General features: G+C 37.7%; 1 protein-coding gene across 1 annotated transcript; it reads left to right on the forward strand.

Annotated features, from left to right (window-relative positions):
- The first annotated feature begins 3,800 nt into the window (after positions 1-3,800).
- LOC146164139 (uncharacterized) lies at positions 3,801-17,234 on the forward strand. Its single transcript, XM_083382286.1, has 6 exons — positions 3,801-4,896; positions 9,840-10,021; positions 10,492-13,078; positions 13,429-13,487; positions 13,802-13,925; positions 15,633-17,234. Exons 1-6 carry the CDS (start codon positions 3,853-3,855, stop codon positions 16,386-16,388), a joined length of 4,752 nt encoding a protein of 1,583 aa, XP_083238412.1. The 5' UTR covers positions 3,801-3,852; the 3' UTR covers positions 16,389-17,234.
- Positions 17,235-20,741: the final 3,507 nt, after the last annotated feature.

A 20,741-nucleotide genomic window follows, 5' to 3' on the forward strand; every position in this document is an offset into this window, starting at 1 on the left:
GGATTCAGGCAGATTTTGTTATTCGAAAGAATACTTTGATTATAAGTTAAGACATTGTAATAAATTTAATAACGACACCAGTACAATACTATTTTAGAGATTCTTATCTAAAAGGACTTGGCTATTATTTGCCTCATGATGGGATTCATTGCAGTTGTTTGTATATTTGAAACTAATAAACATCTCTGATTATCCTGGAGTTGTTCCGCAAAATATAGGTTTCTCTTTTAAGATGGAAGATTTCGGTTCAGCTGTAATATTCTTAGATATGCCTGATTTTCAGCCAACGGTACAAGCTTGCATGATATTGTCTAGGGCTCTAGGCCAGCGGTTCTCAACCAGTGGGCCATGGCAGACTGGTGGGCCATAAGAACATTTTAGGTGGGCCACAGACCAATTTAAAAAAGCTAGATTTATTGAAGAATTTAGTTTAATCTCGGTCACTATACTTAATTTTACAGGAATATTGGCTTGGGGAGGAATTGAGAAGGAATGTAAATGAAACGTAAATTTATTGTTCAGAAGCACCTCACTAATACATGGTTGAATAAATAATCCGTTTTGACATATGCTGCGCTATTTTTTGTTATAATCATTTTTTATAGTTTGTTCTTTCATCCAAATTATTGGGCCATAGAACTTTTGTGCAACGAAAATGGGCCACGAAAGAAAAAAGGTTGAGAACCACTGCTCTAGGCTATGTTAAATTACCTTTGTAAGATAATAACCCCAGAGTAATATTAAGATAACATTAATCACCTATTTTAAAATAAAATAGCAACTAGGCTAAGTTAGTTGTTTAAAAGGGTGTGGATCTGTTATATTTCACTGAGATGTCCGGTATCTTTGAAGCAGTGTATTGATTACAAGTCTCATTAAACTAATTTGCCTCGACCAATCAACCTCACTATTGCTTTAAGATATTGTTGTAGTCTGATTACAAATCCACATCGTTTTTGTTGGCTGGTATGGGCAGGCCGGCCAGGCCGGCAAGCAACACAACCTTTCTGTATTTAACTGGCGACCAACTGGTATATCGAAACGCCAACACATAAATATATTTACACTTCGCATGACGGAAACAGGTTACGTGTCATAGCACGAAAAACCTTTTTTAGGGCAGCGGAAATGTGTGTCATCACATAACGACGCGTTTTGCTAGGAATGTTTTGGTTAGCATCGGTTCTTACGAGCGGCAAAATAACGGTAAATTTCCATTACGTCATAGCGATAAAAGACAGGTTTTATGTAAAAACAAACGAGGTAAAAATATGCAATACGATAAATTCCAAATTATCCACTAATTATTACTTATGATGCTACATCTTGTATTAAAAGGTGTTAAATTGATGTTAAGTAGGCCTATGTACAAGTACACACAAAATGCTTCAGGTGAAAATTCTATTTTAATTAAATACCATCCAATGCTGATTGGATTACTATAAAGAAGATATTTTTTTCGATTACAATGACAGATTGAAACGTCTTGCAAAAAAAAGCACAATTTGGGAAGGGTTAACAAAGCATTTTCCACTATCAGTTAGAGTTAAAAAAAAAACAGCAGTACTACTAAACACTTTATATTCGCTCATAAAAATATACTTGTTTCAGGTTTGTCTACCACCAGCTGCCCTTTGACATTGTAACTGCATTTTAAAAAGGTTTGTAAGTGGTAGCAAATTCTTCATCGTTTTGATCTAAACCTTATTTTTTAGTATAAATTTAAAGTTGTAAAAGTAAACATATTTAAGGACCTCTCGCTAGCAATTTTTAACGTAAATACAAATAACAACTGATAAATGACATTTATTAAAGCTAAATCAAAACAAATCACTAGCTTCACAAAAATTCGCCGACAACAAAGCGCAAAAATACATAGTTAAAAACAACGGATAACCATTTTAAAAGACACGAGTCCACAACTGTTCATCTGACTTACCCAACGCCTCTAGTGGTGGAAACCAGTCCATTGTAACAGTTTTGTACTAATGAGTTCAAATACGCACGTCTTCGCCAGGAAATGATATAATAATATCTTGAACCATTTTGTTGCCGCAATTAAGTTTCACTACAAACAAAATCATTGTGCGACGCCCTGCAATCCTACATTGTCATTATCCCAATAATATAAGAAGGCCGTAAACTGGAGCTATGCTTCGGCCTTTCATTGAAAAAGAGTAAGTAAAGAATTCATAAACACGATTGGTTCACTGAAGGGAATGTCATTAACGCAATTAAAAGCCTGGTGGTTGTTCTTTTTTGATGTTTTTTGGTCAAATTTTCAGTACAAATAGTAGGCTACACGGCCAACCCCAGTCCACCATTTGTGACACACAATGCACATGCAATACACAACTAAATTGGCAACAGAGTGTACCAGACTAATCTGTAGATACCAATGTTCGTAACCTGTTGGTAAATACCCCCATAGGGACAATTTAGGTTGTAATTGCGACAATGATATGCTGAGTATTACAGCTGAATAGAAAAAAAATGTAGTATGCAGTCCTACAATTTTTCTATATTTTTTTGGTCTTCTGAATGTATATTTATTAGGCCTAGGCAGTCTTTACGACTCGCTGACCGCCGGTTGGCCAGCTCTGTATGTATATATTGTTTACTAATGTTATTGAAAATATAAGCTGATTTCTCTCCAATTTTATGAGGGCATTTGTACTGGTATTAATTCCGCAGCCTTCGTGTCAAGCACAGGCGGTTCCACTTCCACATTTGAAACGACTGGACCACCCACTTATATCAAAAGTCAACTATGATTTGACATGGGTTTTGTCAAACTAATTGTTTGATCTCCTTTGGGATTAAACTTTTATCAACTTTTAAAGCAAATTTCCGACTAGCTAAGCTAAACGCAAGGTTTTCAAAATAAAGTATTTTCATTTTGTTTAGGTTTAGCGTCATACATTTGGATTTATCAAAGCACATATAATTAAATGTTGCTGGTTATAGTTAAAAAAAAATTGAGTTTTAGCGGATCCAAAAGTTCCTAACTAAGCTGGAAAACCTTTGGTTCTAAATGTTTATCAAGATTCATAAATCGCAGTAACGATTCGTATTGCAGTTACAAAGAAAATTCTCTTTGAACGTCAGCAGAAACAGCAGACACAAGTGCCACTTCAAAACGCCATGACGATGGAATCGCACAGAGAGCTAGATTTTAAAAGCCAAAAAAGAAATTCGCGCATAACACCGCCAATCACAGCAGCTCGTTTCGGCCAGTTAGGGAAAAAAGAGAGCGCTGCCGCTGCGAATACAATCTCTATTTCAATCTGTGCGAAAAGTTCGTTGTGCGAGCCTGATTTATTTATGTCGGCACAAATTTTTTACTGAACAGCGTAAAACCTTTAACGTAAATGTAATGTGTAAATTAATTACTGTTTTAAATTTGTTCGTCAGTTTTATAGCATATGGTATAAACAGACTTTGTAATTGTTAACAATAAACAAGCAGCGATGAGACATCTTGAAGTTTCTGTTAGCCAGGATAGAGATACAATTCTGTGGTTAAAAGGGTTAATGTACATTGTTAAGAAATAATTGCTCTTCAGTTGACTTGTGGTTAAATTTGCCCTTATTAATTAATACATATTGTGTTACGAAAAGATAGAAGTCTCAAAATATGTATACAGTGTATTACGCTCGAATTATTTTGCCGGGTTATACGCACCACTATACATGGTGGCGTATTGAAAATCATGCTGCTGCCTATTAATATGGAGTAACCTTTTTCATATAAGATATCTCAATTAAATTAAAGTTACAAGTGTTGCCTTTTAGGTTTAAACGGTTTAGTTTCAAGTGTCGAGGCTTGGTTAAATGTCCTAAACTTTATTTAATGCTTGCCTTGGACACAGTGATGCCTGCAGCGAAATATAACCGTGAGCCTCCTCATGCTACAAGCAAAGCCAAGGTCCACCACAACTACGAGAATGTGAACTTATACGCAAGAGATAGCGACTGCTATGGCAACAGTAGCAATTACACGGGACACGGCGAAACGCAAGCGTACCTCAGTGCAGGCGATAACCCAATAAGTGACGTCACACGCGATTACGTCAATTTGGCGACGCCGTGTGAAACCAACGCGCCGGCGGGGACGGGTTCGCTTCACTTCAAAGCGAGCACCGATGCGTTCTGTCCAAGAACAACACAGATGATCGACAATAATGGCGCTGAAGGTAATTTCTACCTAGCACTAGCGGGGCCTCCGAACTGGAAAGATTCGCCTGTGTCTAAACAAACTGCAGATGAGGAGCTTTCCATGCAGTACAAAGTGTACGAAAACTACCCCCTGTGCACATTCGCGAACACTCAGCCCACGCAAAACTATTGCAATGTCGCCGAGAGCAACCATCATGCAATGCATATGGGTGAGCGAAACTACAGTAACGTAAAGTACGACGTTGATGCCCGAGCAAGTCGTGACTGCAACGAAGCCAGTCTTGAGATGCGGAAGCCACAGTCTTCGAATTGGAACTTGAGTGAACTTGACTACGCAATCGAGCATTGTCGCAAAATCGAGTCTAGAGCTGTCGACGGCCCTTCAACTCATTCCGTTATGGGGCTTGAGAACGGCCAACAACCTGAAATTGGACGTGAGATTACATCTAACGGCGGCGGATTTTACCAGCTCTCTACACGAATGAACAGAAACAAGAGTGTAAAATGCCAGCAGGCGTTGTATTTCAATGATGCACACATGCGTGATCACCAAATCTTGTCACCATCCGTCATGCAAAAAGTACACAACGACGATTCGGTTGAGATTGCCCCTCTGCTACCCGATAAAGACATACCAACGTCAAAGTTCACGCATAAACACAAAGTTTCGACTGCCCTGACAATCAACGAACAGATTCGAACCCTTCGTGATGAAATGGTAAGAAAATTGTGATTTTATTTATGAAATTGTCCAAACCATTTTAACCTTTGCGTTGCAATTCCTGTGCAATTGCCAATTGTGTGTATTCTGTTTCACACAGTCTAAAACTAAGATTTAATGAATTTTTTTTACAAATTTCGGTTTCAAATTAAATATCGTCAAACACGTCTACTGTGGCACCCAAAGTGCTGGAATGGTTCATTAACGTTACAAATTTTAATAAAGGCCTATCAGCTGGATTTTTAAAATGCGTAAATTAATCACATTAGTCACTTTAACTTAGGTAATATTTTACAAAGATAAGTATGGTTCGAGTAACATGTAATAAACAGTTGCACAGTGCGACATGTACTGATCATTGACTACTTATTTTGATTTTTCACTTTATGGTATTGCACATATGAAGCAACTAAAGCCAATGTCTTTCCAGAAATAAATCCAAAGTTTGACTGAGAAAACTATATTATACTTTTATCATGCAAGGTACTAACGTGAAGTTCGTCGGATTTAAAAAATTGTTTCTAAATTCAGAACGCAGTCACGTTTTGAATTACATAGACAGGTCAACTACATGTATGTTTTCATTGATGTCTGAGTTCTCATAATTATTTTGTCCATAAGACGAAACACACTTTTGATGTAAGACACCTGAACTTCACGAAAAGTCATCGTGTCTCTCGCAAGCCAACCGCAAAAGGTGTCCATTGTCAGTCGCCGCTGCCCACACAATTGCGTCATCAGGAAGCGCGTGCAAACAAATGTTTCCATTTCTCTCCCACTTGTGGTGACACGCAATATCAAGCCTTCACGCCTCCGTGCCAGCGCGCAAAAAGGGCCCTTTCATAGCCGAGGAATGCCTTGTTTCCTGTCCGACACAAGTGCCTGATTTATGGAGAAAACATCTTGCCGCCAGCCGTGGTGTCTTGCGGGCAATTATACCTATACCCTAACCTATAACTGTCGCCTGTTCTGCAAGAGCAAATATTTTAGCTTTGTGTTCGATGCGGCAAAACAATATGTAAGACGCTAGTATTGGACGAGACCTCCATTCGTGTTGGTGGTGACAACTTATGACCAGTGTTGTGCCATCAAACATGTTAAAAACACCCCAAATATGGCGGTGGATACGCATCTTCCGGCTCTCGCGTTTCATGTCGCCTCAAACTCGAAAACAAGGACTTGAGTTTTTTGCGGCGATGGGCGCCCGAAGTCGTCATGTGTGAAGCCACCCGTGACGTAACTGCACGGTTAGGCGGAGAACTCACCCGACCCATTTCCTCCGCGTGAACGCAAGTCGACTTTTGCGGTTGTTTAGAGGGGCTTTGCTCTGTTTCCGGGACGTTTCAAAACGGCCTTTTGTGCATTGATCTATAAAGATCTGACATTTCGTATAAATTTGGCAATTATCAAACAAAGTTAAATACGCATTTCGCCATAATGTATTTTTTCACTTTGTGATTTATATCTTAACGACTGAAGTCGTGCCCGTTTTCGTTTTTAAATCATTTAATTATATTTTTTTCAATTACAACACTTGCTAACAAGGGACAAGCGTTTAATGTGGTACATTGTAGATGAGATGTTCACGCATCTTGAAAAGCCCCACAAAGCGGGCGATGTACGGATATTCACGAGTGAAGAGGCTTGTCGTTTTAAGTGGATTTTTGTGACGGGCGTGCCTGAAGCTTACTTGTAGCAGATGGTAGTAATTAGCGAATCTACACAGCACAAGGCATACGACTTTTAACGGCATTAAGGCATATATGTTAAAAACAACAGCTATAAGTGATTTGGCTCTTAAAGAGCGTGTTTCTCATCAGAGGCTTTCTGAGCCACCAGAGTGCAAAAAATCAAATAAACTGGAAAATTATCAAAGTCATCTGTTTGGCCAGATGTTTAGGAGAAATAAGCTTTTTCTATTAATATGCCGACAATAAGTTTAAATTTAAGTGGAAAAAAACCTACCGGGTGCCTTGGGAAGTGAATTAATTCAGCAGGACTAGATCACAGCTCATGTGAATCTTACAGCTAAGGACATAACCCAGTGATATCAAACATTTTTTAATACATTGTAGTTCACATGTTTTTTTGTAAATTATTATTTGTATGATCATCTCAGAATGTGTTACTTAAACAAGGCTGGGATAAAAAAATATTTTGCAAAAGATTGCAAAGCATATCTAGTAGTCAACGATAAACACAAAAAATATGCCCCAAAACAGCGTTTTGTTTTAAAATGATACTTTATTCGGGATAGTGTTTTGCTGTTTACGATAAATCGTTATTTAAAAGCCTATATCTTCTTCGGCGATCAATGAAAAACTCAATATTTCATGATATTGATTTATGGAACCTGTGCGATATTTTTTTGGTCCAAGGACTTATGGTGTTGCCCATATAAAATTATATCGCCGTTGAATTGAAATTTTTATGTGTTTTTCTAATATAACTGGGATAAAAGTTCGGACACCATCTGCAAACAAACACTTAACTTCTTTAAAGGCGTAATTAAAATGTGTCAATTTGTGTTAAATGACCAAGAAGAAGGTTCACGTGATCGGTATATTTGACTTAATGGCATATTTTGCAATCTATAACGCACGAAATTAAGTGCTGTGTTTAAGTAGTCAGTCAGTTTTGAAGTGCGTTATTGGAAAATAATTGCGTATAGGGTGCAATTTTCAGCGATCTTAAAGCGTTTTGTCTACCTGGTGATTCACTGCCGTCATTATAGTGGACCTTGCCATTAAGCAATCAAGAGCGATGTTATAAACGCCGCAAGCTGATTTAGTGTAGGCCTACTTGGAAGTGAATCGAACGGTTTGAAATGATTTTACAAGGCGATCGAAGCAAAACGAGATTTAGCCTAACCCAAGAACAACCATTCCTACGAAGTGATATTTTCTGATTTTAGATGACCCTCTTTTCACTGATTGAATTGTTGTTTGCACAAACCATAAGTTTGTTGCTATGATTTGCGTCGTCGTAAGACTTGTCAGTGCCAAAATTGTAGCCTGGTGCCAAAGTGATGTCTCAAAATTTATAAGTGCACCTCTGTCCAAACAAGTTCGGAGATTTCTCCCGACTAGTTTCTGGCATCTATAAATACGACACCTGCCACAACTCGTTTTTGTTTTGACTATTAAATTTAAGAGATAAATCATTTGAGGGTGGAATTATAATCGTTTTAGGTATATTTGTATAACTATTTTATCAACACAATTATAATCCCAAATCGACAGGAATATGTTCTAACGAGTCTTATGTCACGTCGCTTTGTGATCTGTTATTAAACCTAACACCGCACCCAAAACCAACAGCGAACCTTAACCCTAACCCCAAAATTACGCGATGTTTTATAAATTTCATCAACTCTGGGAAAAAAGTTATCTAGCTTGACACGCGATTTATACATTAACTGTATTCGTAATTCGATTAAAAACAGTTCTGGGTTTTTCGATTTTCACATTCTGTCCATGGCTGAGCAAATTTACCAATATTACCCAACTAATAAGCGCGAAACACGAGTATAGTGACGTGACAGAATCAAGCTTTTTATATGGGCATATACTTGATTTACCGTACCAGTAGAACAGGAGCTATTTCATTTTCGACTGAAAGGCAGAAGAAGAAATATTTAACCTACCAAAATATTCGGATTGGGTGCATACCGAAATCATACCGCTATACTTAACCTTTAAAGCCTTGTCGGTGTTACGTATGGTTCCAAGTTGGACATCGAGCTGCATTCCTCACATAAAATATAGCTAGGTCATTTCCAGGCCTAAACAAGCTTAGTTCGCCATCGCGCCACCTACTGATACGGCTTTTCGTCTTTCGTTATATTTTCCTCTGCCCTTTGAGGGCAACTTGTGTGGTGGTTTCCTGAGTCGAAATTTGATACTAAAAGATAAAAAAAAAATGAAGCCAAAGGTGGATTGAAGATAAACCCATTTGGAGTGTTGCGGTTTACCAAAATGAAACATGACCTTAAGGCTAATGTAATCATTTAAATAAAAATCAATTGTGTACAAAACAAACGACAGACAAACTTTATAGATTTAGTCTATACGAAGATTGTCGTATAATTTGAAAAAACCTCATTTCAGTTTATGTTTAGTTTTTTATCCTGTAAATTAATTAGGTTGTACTTGTACGCTATTTAGAAAATGCTTTTATAATAGCCACGACTGTTACGAACCGCACTTTTAAGATGGTTCCTGATGATACTGTTTGCAGCGAAACGCTATTTAGCTTATAATAGAGTTGGTCGGCTCGACTCCAAAATTACAACAACTAGAAAAGCCCGCTGCTGCCGCTAAAGGTGGACGCGAATCAAACGTTTATAAACTAGCTGTTTTGCTGACCTTTGAAAGTGACGCGCATAAAGAATAGTTGCAACTTTAAAATCGTCCATCAGTAGTAAATTGCCATGTATACGAGTCTTCGAAGCAAACCGCTTCAGCGCGGTGAATTACAATCCCATTTGACTTCCCTGTGTTACATTCGCATTTAAGAATAGAGCGTTGTGGAACAACCAAACAAACAATTATCTAGGACTCCAGTTATTATTGAAAAATACTGCTGTTGGCTCCCTGAATTGCGCCAATCTTCGTGACTGGCCATAGATAATATTCAGTCAAACATTTTAAAATATACCAACTTGTCCAAAATTAAATGGTAGGCAAAATTTTACTATAACGAAATACATTTGAATAATATTATACGTATTGCATCCAAATCACGTGTAACTTGGAAATGAGACAACCGCTAGTCCTAATAATGAATTGAAGTATAAAAGATCAACGACTTTATACCAGTAAAGCCTAATATAAATTTAATTTCACTGCCATTAGTGTATCCACTTCAATGAGTATATATAGTTTATTTGGCTTCGACGGTCGTCGCTTTACGTTGACGCATTATACCCTATTTTTCAGGTCGTACTACGCTCGACGACCATGACCTTTAAACATCATATGGAAAAAATGTTCGAAGACCTGAGTTACATTAACAAAATTCATAGAAGCAACGCTGTGCTACAATTAGAGCCGGCAAAGATTTCAAGTGCAATAACTAATGCACCACTTATGGTCGCCCAGCCAGCAAATGCCAATTTAAGGTAATTTGCCACATAGTTCTTCAACATTGTAAAGCAAGTTAATAAGGTATAAAATCGAGCGAACTTTATAGCTCGAAGGTTGGATTTTATATAATAAATCTCAATTATTAGTTTTCGAAATTGGTTTGAAACATATTCACATTTATGTTCCTTAACAACGATTTAGATAGATATTTGAATAACGTTGGTAAATATATACATGGTTGGCACGAGGATGGAGACAATGTGTGTCACAAGATGTAACTTTTAGTGGCTTAGCAGTAGTTTGTGTGAAAGCGACCAGGTTGTAAATTACGGCATCCGGCTCTCATCTAAGTGTTGTTTACTGTAAACAAATCGCAATCTGTTTCTTAAATGTAAACCTCCTTAATGGCTTTAGCGAAATCTACGGCGCCAAATGGCCGTGTTGTGGGAAAGTTTTAGTTTGTGTTTAGCGAAAACACTCTTTTAACCTTATTTATTTTTTAAAGATCAAATCAGGTCGTCTCGAACGTTTCAAGAAAGAAAGTTGCAGACGCGTCAAACATGCCACCAAGTCGCGGCAGTCATACCCCTCAAAAGGTCATCGCCTCTAAGCGCGAAGACAACCAATGTTTTGTCAACTCCAATAACGGTGAGGCGTTGGTTAAACTTACGCCAGCAGTTCCCTTGTCGGCTGATCATCTTGAACCACCCACTGTAGGCGAAGTCATGGTTCAAAGGCTTGTCGACCAAGAACAAAAACGCACGAAGTCCTTTGAGAGGCCCAACTCTGATTCCTTTGTACAGGCAAGATCAGAAAACACGTGTGAAAATGGAGACATTTCCATGTCCCTGCCACATACACCCAACGTCACGTGCAAACCTGACCTGCACAAGGCGGCCAAGTATCAAAAGTCATCCACTGACAACCTTAGAGTGTTGCCCGTGCTAAGTCACTCCAACGCAGCGCTACACATAAGTGAATGCAGCATTGATTCTGGCTACCAAGGATCGTCAGAAACGACACCACGTGAGCGTCAGACATCACAAGTGGTTACGCCAGCGTCACCTATTAGCGAATTACCTGCAATGCCAAAAGAAAAACAAGATCGGCCATTGATCTTACCCCTTGAGTTAAAAATTAATTCTCACAGAGGTGATTGTTCCGAGGTGTTTTTCTCACGTTGTCCACCTGATGACCACGATTTTCTAACCAGCAGGCATTTAGAATCATTTGTGCGAATTCATCGGCCCAAGCTGAATTCTCATGACACGCTGTCATCTTTAGACAGCGTCGACTTGCGAAAGGAAGTGCCTGAAATATCAGTCGCCGTTCGTCCGAAGCCTCGCACCCTAAATTCCAAAGCGTCTATTTCTAGTGAAAACGACGATGAAAGACCGGTACCAAAGCCGCGTGCGAAGCAAAAAAATGAGAGTATCAACAGCAGTGCACAAACGCCGTTAAGAGACGTAGATAAGCAGGCGGTCGCAAGTATAGAATTACATCAAAATAGTATCGTGGATAAGTGTGTTCCAGAAGCACTTACAATGAAGATTTCAAGTCCAGAAAATCACGCTTCACAGCAATGTTTGACTGTACTTAAGCAAACCTCTCTTACCCAGGTTGCAACCAATGTTTCAGGTGGACAGAAACGAGTGAAGCTGGGAGTGAGCGCTATTTCCAATGTGAATAAAGACCATCAAACAAAGCAAGTAGCTCAGGATGCAAGGGCAAGACAGGCAAATAAAACCAAGCAAGCCTTAAAGGAAAAATTTGCTGCTGTTCTGGAACATTCTCGCGAACGCAACAATATTTCAAGTGGAAATCTTAGTGACGACAGTGAGTTTTCTGTCGTTCGGCGCAGGTCTATGCGAATGATGACTGAGTTTCAAATCTACGACTTTAAGGATTCGTCGGCGAGTACAAGTTCGCTTTTAAACGGGACTTCTCAACAAAAAACAAATGTATCAATGCATGACGATGTGTACCACTCGAACTCAAACAATATAGCTAACTGTTTTGACCAGACAAACAGTAATTCGTCATCTAGTCGACGTATCACAGTTGAGGATAAATCGGCAATCAACAAGCACCAACAACCTTATAGCCAAAGCATGGTAAGTGGTCTTTCACTTCCTATGTCACAAATCAGTCCGCATGATGAACAAGCAAGTAAATATTCCCGTTGCGAAAACGAACTCCCCCCTCCCCCACCCCCGCCTCCACGCTCACCTCACCCTTCGCGATCGCCGCCACTTGTAGCAGATCGACCACCATCTAACACAAACTCGCAGACTAGCCTTTATTCCGAAATGGAGCTTCACCCTCAGAGCCAAATGCCTAACAAGCCAGTTACGTTTCCTTTGCAACTTATTCGGCCAAAACCTGCACTGCCAGGTGTTTCCTGCGATTTTAACTCGTCACAAGCCAGCATCTGTGGTGGAAAGATCTCACAAAGCGTTGGCTCAGCATTTACGCCTGTGCTCTCTTCCAGCCTTCGATCTCTACATCAGAAACAATCTCCAATCGCTGATAGATACGATATGCCATTTGAGTCGATCGAGCAAGGTTACAAGCAAAACGACAGAAGGCGAGTGTCCCTTCCACTTGCTTCTGTATCTAACCGTGCCAAAGCAATGGAGGAGATTAACACGAACACCATTCCAACAGAAAGTCATCGAGTTACCGAACAAGGTGACAAAAACCATAATCTTCATAGGCGATCCTCTCTACGGCATCACAGGAAGCATGCTACCGAGTCACTCGGAACTGTAATTTCAGCCGAGCAAGCAACTATAACCAGTTACAGCGTCTACAACAGCGAGAAAGATCATCATGGGGAAAAAAGAAATCAGCAGAACAGTACCGGCGAACAACAGTACTTGCAGGGTGTACACTCAGCCAAATTCGATGTCCAATGCAAAGACAGGTCCGTGCCACAGCCGAAAATGGCAAGCAGCGCTATCGCGTCGCACGACTTAGAAAACCAGCCTGTTAGGTATAATCTTTCGGACAACATCAAGCACGTTGTGAGTGCGCTTCGCACTGCTGGTTATCTGGCAGGTGAATCAGCAGCACCCAATAACAATCAGCAGGTGGGATAAAAATGTATGCTAGTGTTTAGGATAAAATCTGTACAAACATTGTCTAAGTTAGTTTTACCTTATTTGTTGTCAATATTTTGTCGTTGTCATCGGTTATACATAGTAAATTACTTATATTAGCAATAAGTTTATTAGTTTTGCGTAAATGTCAATCAGGTAGTTTTTACCACATTACAAGGTTTTCGAAAAATTTTAAGCTTTATATACGTGACAAACTAAAATAAATATGATTAAAGCAAGTAAAAATACCCCTAACACAACCTTTACCATAGCACTTACTTAAAACACATAACATCATCACCAAGAAATGACTTGCAGTAACCCTTGTGTTAAACTTTAAGGCCAATTCGTCCAATACTTCGTCAATTGCTTCGTCAAACGCGACACAGCAGTTTGTAAGGTAAATATGTTTGATTATTCTTTTTGTGTGTTTCTTGCGGGAAGATTTGAAGTTATGTCATAAGATATATGTATTTGAGTTATTTTTTTTTGTGAAAAAATCTACCGGTATACTAGTTTTTTAATTAGGATGAAGCGAACTTTTTTCTCCTAAACGTTTACAAATAAAATCTTTATAGTTTAAAGGTTACAAAAGAGTATCGTAAATCAGTGTTTTCTTCACTACCAAATTATATTTTGCCGATTGCCCATATTAAGATCTGGAAACCTCTTTGGAGGGACAATTGGCGTGAAAATTTACATTCCTTATCGTAGGTCTGCTAAAAGTCATTCGTCAAGTAAAAGGTCTGAGGAATGGTCACGTACCCGAAGCAGTGAGCGCCACCACCACTACGAGACGCTAAAAACAAAAACGGATAAGGACTGCTCGAAAAACAAGGTAATTTTTTGCAATTGTTAAAAATGAAAAATAAATTATATTGTATAACTACCTTTTTGTTTTGTTTAAGGCAAAGCTAGTAATGACCAAGTAACTTATAGGACGAAGAAGACTATTTATAAAACTACACCGTTGCTCGGTCTAAAATGGCCTTTGCAAAACAATAAAAAACGCCTTGAGTGTTTATTGTAATGTAAAGTAATATTCAAGGGCTTTTTGTAATCTCTAAAGCAATATTTAAGGTATTTTGGTATTTCCTGGAATTTCTTACACATTTTTGTAATTTCTGCCCTGCGTTTTGCTGCTCCAACGCAATTATATACTGAATCGTTAATGTTATCAGATAGAAGAGGGTACTTAATTTAAGTAAAAGATTTTAACGCCAAAGATTTTTTGTTACGCCGTGCAAACTTTTAATCTTACATGCCTTTATGCAACTATAGTAGCTCTTTTTTAAAAAAAATTTAGTAAATTCTGGTAAAATGCAGAGAAATTATAACTATATTCAACTTTGGTAATAAATATGAGTTGTGTTAAAAGCTCTTATATGCTAGGGCTATCATATTTTCAGCACCCAAAACGAGGACATTTTTTTCCAGCAAGTAAAACAAAAGTAGATTTGTTACGTTTGAGTTTGATGATTTTTTTACATTTTCTTAGTAGTCGTTGGCGAACGTTACAAAAACATACACAAAACAACAAATCAAATTTATTTTCAGATTTAACCCTTATAATTTGCGAATTTAAAGAATGATAAGGAAAATGAAAGCATCTGCTGAGAACTACCTGTATGTTATAGTAGGCCTACCATATGTCCTCTTTTAGGAGGATTTGTTCTCTTTTCTCAAGAAAAGTTAATGGTCTTCCGAGGATGCTCAAAAATGCCCAAATGTCCTGTTTTTTCCCATTTCGAGTTAGTTGCTTATACTTTCAGCAAGACTTTTACGCGAGACCTTATATTTATTTCCAAAAATTTACTGTAGCTATGAAACATGCTGAATTTCTGGTTTAAAAAAGGTTTTCTAACATAATGCCCTATCAGCTACACATTCTTGATTGTTATTGCAAACATTGCGCCCGAAAAAACTGTTAAAATCGCGCAATTTTACTTTAGCATTATGACCCATAATGCAAATGTTAAAGGCATTTTTTTCTTAGATGCAGCCACAATGGTGCAAAGAAACAAACAGCCTATTAGTTGAATCAGTTTCGAGCATCTTGATGCTTCGATATAATTTCAATGATATTTCGTGTAAACGATCTCGTTAAAAATGATCATTCCTTATTTGCAAAAGTTAAGGGAACCGCAAAGTATTCATGGGCTGAATCTGAAAAATAAATTTGATTTGGTGTTTTTGTGTCTGTTTGTGTAACTTTTGCTTTGCTTTGTTTTTGTAACTTTTGCCTGCAACTACTTAGGAAATGTAAAACATCAACAAACTCTATTATATGCAACAACATAATAATAATTATATAACTTTAACAGCGGCGTAACCTACTTTCCGTAAATGTGGAAATTGTATTCCTCTTATCTACCACATGACTCTAACCCGCCAGGCCTGACTTAACTGTTACAGCTCTAGTTATGTAACAATGGACAGGCCGGGTACAAACAAAGATTAAGTCAATATTTTACTCTTTATGTCTGCCAAGGCCAGAATGTCGCTTAGACAACGGAGATTTTTGTAAAACAACCCTTATTTGCAGGTGCAAACAACAATTCAACTGAAAACAGCTCTGCCCCGCCACCGTTCAACGTCCAAAGACAATGCTTATGATCCTCCAGATGGAGTTGCTGAGCTACCATCAAAAAATAAGTCGACCGTCGCGTTTTTGCGCGCCAGTTTCATGGTGAAAAAAGACAAGCCTACGAAGAACGCTGTTGTCGACGGCAAGCGAACACCAAAGGCCAAGTCTGTTCCTGCGCAAAAATCAAAGTTAGTTTCAGCGGAAAGCAAAACAAAACACCAGGAGAGCTTATCTACGAAGTTAAAAACGAACCCAATGACAAAAACCGCCGATTCAAAACGAAAGGAAACGACATCAACCAGAAAAAACAGTACTATCGACACAAAGCAGCAAAAAGACAAGCCGTCTTTGAAGAAAAGTTCAAAATCCGATAACAAATTTTCGTTGTCAAAAGGATCCAAAGAAGTCAGACACCTACCTGGGCTTCCGGAATCTTCCAACCCGATTTGCCGCGGCAATGCAGACCCAGAAGTTATGGAACGATTTCTTAACGCGGCCGCTAATACCAGCGCCTCTAGCAACGCACGTTCACCCTTGCAAAAGTTAAGAAGCTCTTTTCGCGCACCGCGTAACAAGACCAAGTTCTTGCAGTCACAAAGTAAAGTGAAGGACGACATGGACGTATCTAAGATGAATAGCGGTGGACTTACATTTCTCTCCAGTCACGTATCTAAGAAGCTAGCGTTGAAACAAGATCATTACACTTACGTATAAGCTGTACCACAAACACAAATCCACCTATGGTTTATCATAATCACGTCATAGGATTATACCATTTAATATTTGAAACTGATTTAAATCGTTCACATTACTTAGTTTTTTAGCAGTTTTAGATATAAAAATTATTATCAATATACACATTTAATCCAAATTGCTCCTAACCGCTAACTTGGTGCTGTGGTTCTGGACAGTTCTTCAGTTTAGAAACACTACTTGTGACACGCCGCATGTGCGTTTCACATAAGCGCATAACAGCGTATTTGTTACTCCTGGTGTTTTATCAACAAAATCTTGGACAACATTGGATATATTCTAACGCAGCTATACTTTTGAAGAGACAATATTTCCCGGTTGCTAACAATTGCCACAACAGTTGTTTGTGTCATTGTCACAACAGTTGTTTGTAAAGTCCTGGTGTAACATTTTACCGTAATACATGCTCTAAACTTAAAGTTTTTTTTCATTTATCGAATAATAAATATGAAAAAATGTTAAAGATTAAGTGTCCGTATATACTGTTATAACAAGCGAAAAGAATATGAGTACACGATCGTGCGATTCAAACGAAACAACAAACTACAAAAACTATTCTAAACAGTTATATCAAAACATTTACAAAACAGTAATTTTTCTCCCAAAATAAGTTTTTATTTTTTTCCAAATAATTCGTAAAAAGAAAATAGCCTTTTGCTTTAAATTAGTAGCATGATAACCAGCTTCGAACACTGACAAAAGCAATTTTCCATGGTAGCCTATTTTTTTGAAATATTAATGCCGAATTGCCCACTTAAAGTAGACTATGTGAATTTTTCTATTAGAACGGTTTATTTTCGTGCTATTATGTTATATTGGTACAATTGTCTTTCAACGTCAAGTATAGAAAGTTTTGAGATTCTTGACTCAATAAAACATAGAGATTGTTTGCTAAGAGCACTATGCAAGAATCCGATCATCAATATATGTTCAGTTATACCATTGAAAAAGCTAAGTTTATCTATATTATTTGTTAGGATTTACAAATATGAAATTGTAGTATAAGGAAATTATAGGATTGTGAACTGTGGTTTAAATTAAAGACTGAAGCAAATTTGCAACATAGCAATAACAAGATTAGCCTCGTTAAGCACAATGGGCAGCAATTGTCGGTTGGTGAACTGTAGCTTCTTTACAGCGGTGTAACGCCGATTGTTTTCAGGGATGAATGAGATGTCCCGGGACCGTAAATACAATACATTATTTAACAACCTATATCCTGATTAATCATATACCTGTCGGAGCGCCATTCGCAAATCGCAAAGCTATCTGTGTTTAGAGTAGAATAACCAAGAGAGAATAAATAGCAACATTTTTTGCAAACTTTGATACTTTGATTCCCGAAAGATACCTCGATGGTGTTACAAGTGTAACGTCAATATGCGTATACTTCAAGTGTAGCATTTATCTAGCAATATTACTCTGTATTGCCTAATTTAACGTCACTCTGCACGTGACCGGTGTTTACTGAGTCGTGACCAAACGCCTGTCCGAGTGCTTTTGGCGTTCGCAATTCATTCTAACTTATACGGCTTATGGATAAACGGTTTGAATCACCGTGCTACTATATCGTGTGATATTTGTGAATATGTACTCAGCGAGCAATATCAACTGAGTGAAGTGACTCTATCTAGAGTTCAAGAGGTTAAACACAAGTATTTTAGCGGCTTGCTCATTTTGGAGTCAGATACCTACAGGGAACGTGTACGACTTTGGCAGCCATCGGCTCTCGTCTTAAAAGCCAGCGCCTACTAAGTCTTAACTACAGTTACTGATCGCTAAAATGAGTTGTGTTAAATACAGCTAAGTTGCCAATTCGCATTATAATCTGACGTAATTTTGGTAGACCGTTTTGTGGTTGGGGTGCAGTGACATCCAAAGTCCTTGTGGACAGTTGGAGATCTAGTGGTAGGCTATGATCAAAATTTGGATGACAGCTATTGTAGACACATTTGTATACATCTTCTATAGTTATTACTTAGGAGATTATCTTTTGACAAAATATTGTGAAATTTTGACCTATAAAATAAGAAATTTTAATATAATAGCTGAAAATACTATTTTAGCTAGGTTTTTTGGTAAAAGCGCTTGATTTAATATTGAGTTTACTTAAAAGCCAACAATAAATCGTCGGTACGCAATAAAATAGTCTACATTGAAACGGCGAAGGAAATATTTGCATGTTGATTAAAACAATTTTGTATTTTTGGACTATAGCTAATTGTTGCTTTTAATATCACGCCATGCGACTAATGAAACTTTGTACCACTCCAACGAATATCCAAGATGCAACGCGATCAATTGCGTGTGCATGTTATACAGCCCGAAATATCAATATTGCTCATCCACAGACCAAGATATCGCACTAAGAGAAAATAAAAGTGAATAAACAAAAGGTATCTGAGGGGTACACGTTAGGTCAGTGGTAGTACAGGACAGATTTTACAACCATGTTCTGATATTATTTCATTTATACTGTAGTAGAGGCTAGCATAGGGTTGTCATACGTCAGGATTTTTCCTGACATGTCAGGGAATTTAGTGTTGAAATCTGTGTCAGGGAAGGGCAATGACAAAAGATGCATATATGTCCGGGATTTAACCGCACGGTATAAAATAGATAGTGCCAAGAAATTCACAATATCCAAACCGATAATTGTAACCACTAAAACTATGTAGTTCAAAATTTTGTTCTGTTTAGTAAATAGTCTTTTTCACCGGAAGTATTTTGTTGTGCAATGCTATTTATTGTTACGTCACAGACGACCAAGTTTAATACCTTTTAACTATGTTGTTTTCGCTTTAGGAAAGAGTTTTTGCGTACTGGGTTCTATTTCAGTAAATTTTAGTTAAAAACGTTTACCAAGTAGTATGTCTATATGTGTTTGAAACTAATTTATTTTTTTATGTCAAACACACAAAATTTTCACCTGGCCGAAGTGCTGTTTATTAGTCTAATTGTTATTTGCTAAAATAAACATTATATATTTTAAAGGTTCAAGCCGAGTTTGTTAATATTTAAATCTGAAATTTAGGTTATTGTTTTACTGCACAAAATGGCAGAGAAATTGCAAACTCACGGTCACGAGTGAAATGCGAGCAAATTATTCACGCTTCAAAAATATGAGAAATGAATAATAAAGAGAGTGTATAGTTTGCAACCCAGGTACATTTGTCACAGTTTCATACAAAGGTAACGCGGATATCTTATACGTTAGTTGTGATAAACATAGCAAAGCAGTAAAAAGTGTTTGAGGGTCAGCTTTAAAAAGGTGCCGAAATATTTTGCCACAACAGGAAGTAAGGCAGAAGATCACGTCACTGTTGACGAGGTCAATAACTTTTTATCAAAAACTTGTACGTTATATTACCTAAAGAAACATTTTCCGATTCTGTATAGCAATGGCACCCCACGAACTAGAATTTTTCCAATTTTCCAATGGAAGTTTTTCGCGCCTCGCGCAAATCTAATTTATGTTTCTATTATGTCTTAGTTTCTATTATGTCTTAAATTTTGATCAACTATACCAGGGTGGTCCAAGGTTGACAGCATCGCGGGCCAAACTTGCATATGCTTTGCGGGCATTGGGGTGTGCGGCTAGCTATAAAAGGCTGAGAAACACTGGTTTAAAGCGTTGTTCGCAACGACAAGACCTTACACATGAAATGTCTGCTCGTAGTTTCAAAAGACAGTTGTGTAATATACATGACAACACATTGAGAGCCTTAGTCCTAAAGGTACCGTCAAAGCATAAGCTGCACGTCGTGAACAACATAGTGCCCCGGGCAAAGTATAGTAAATTGACAGCTCAGTAAGTTTATTAATATAAGTTTGAATGACGTCCAGGAACGCCGAGATTGTGTATAGACATTTAAATTTTGCAGTATTTGTGAGTTTAACAAATGTGTCGCATTTTGCTTTCAAACAGGAAACACAACCATGTTTTTAAAATCTAGCGTTATTCAGCTATGCAATCTGACAATTGCGCAGCAGTTTGTGTGAGTTCCGTTTATCATGTACATTCAGGGTTGGGTTTATCCAGAACAGAATTAGTTACAATAATTTATTTCATCTATGTGGTGTGATTGCATATATATACATATATATATATACAAACAAACACAAAACAAAATACAAATATATGTATTACTATGTGGATCAGTTGTGATTGTATAGTCAGAAAGAGTTCTTTGCCTTTGATATCATTGGTAAAACGAAAAGCAGGATTGTTTAGTTACATAGTGTGTCCACACTGTCCAGTTCGTAAAAAATGCTAAACATTTTTGCTTCATTTTCGATGCATTAAAATACTGT

This window comes from Ascidiella aspersa, chromosome 2 (genome assembly GCF_963924565.1).
Source record: "Ascidiella aspersa chromosome 2, kaAscAspe10.2, whole genome shotgun sequence".
NCBI classification, from domain to species: Eukaryota; Metazoa; Chordata; class Ascidiacea; order Phlebobranchia; family Ascidiidae; genus Ascidiella; species Ascidiella aspersa.

Coding starts and splice junctions, on each gene's coding strand:
- LOC146164139 (XM_083382286.1), top strand. CDS start 3,853: ATGCTTGCCTTGGACACAGTGATGCCTGCAGCGAAATATAACCGTGAG. Junction 13,079..13,428: donor CACCCAATAACAATCAGCAG/GTGGGATAAAAA, acceptor TTAAACTTTAAG/GCCAATTCGTCCAATACTTC. Junction 13,488..13,801: donor GCGACACAGCAGTTTGTAAG/GTAAATATGTTT, acceptor TCCTTATCGTAG/GTCTGCTAAAAGTCATTCGT.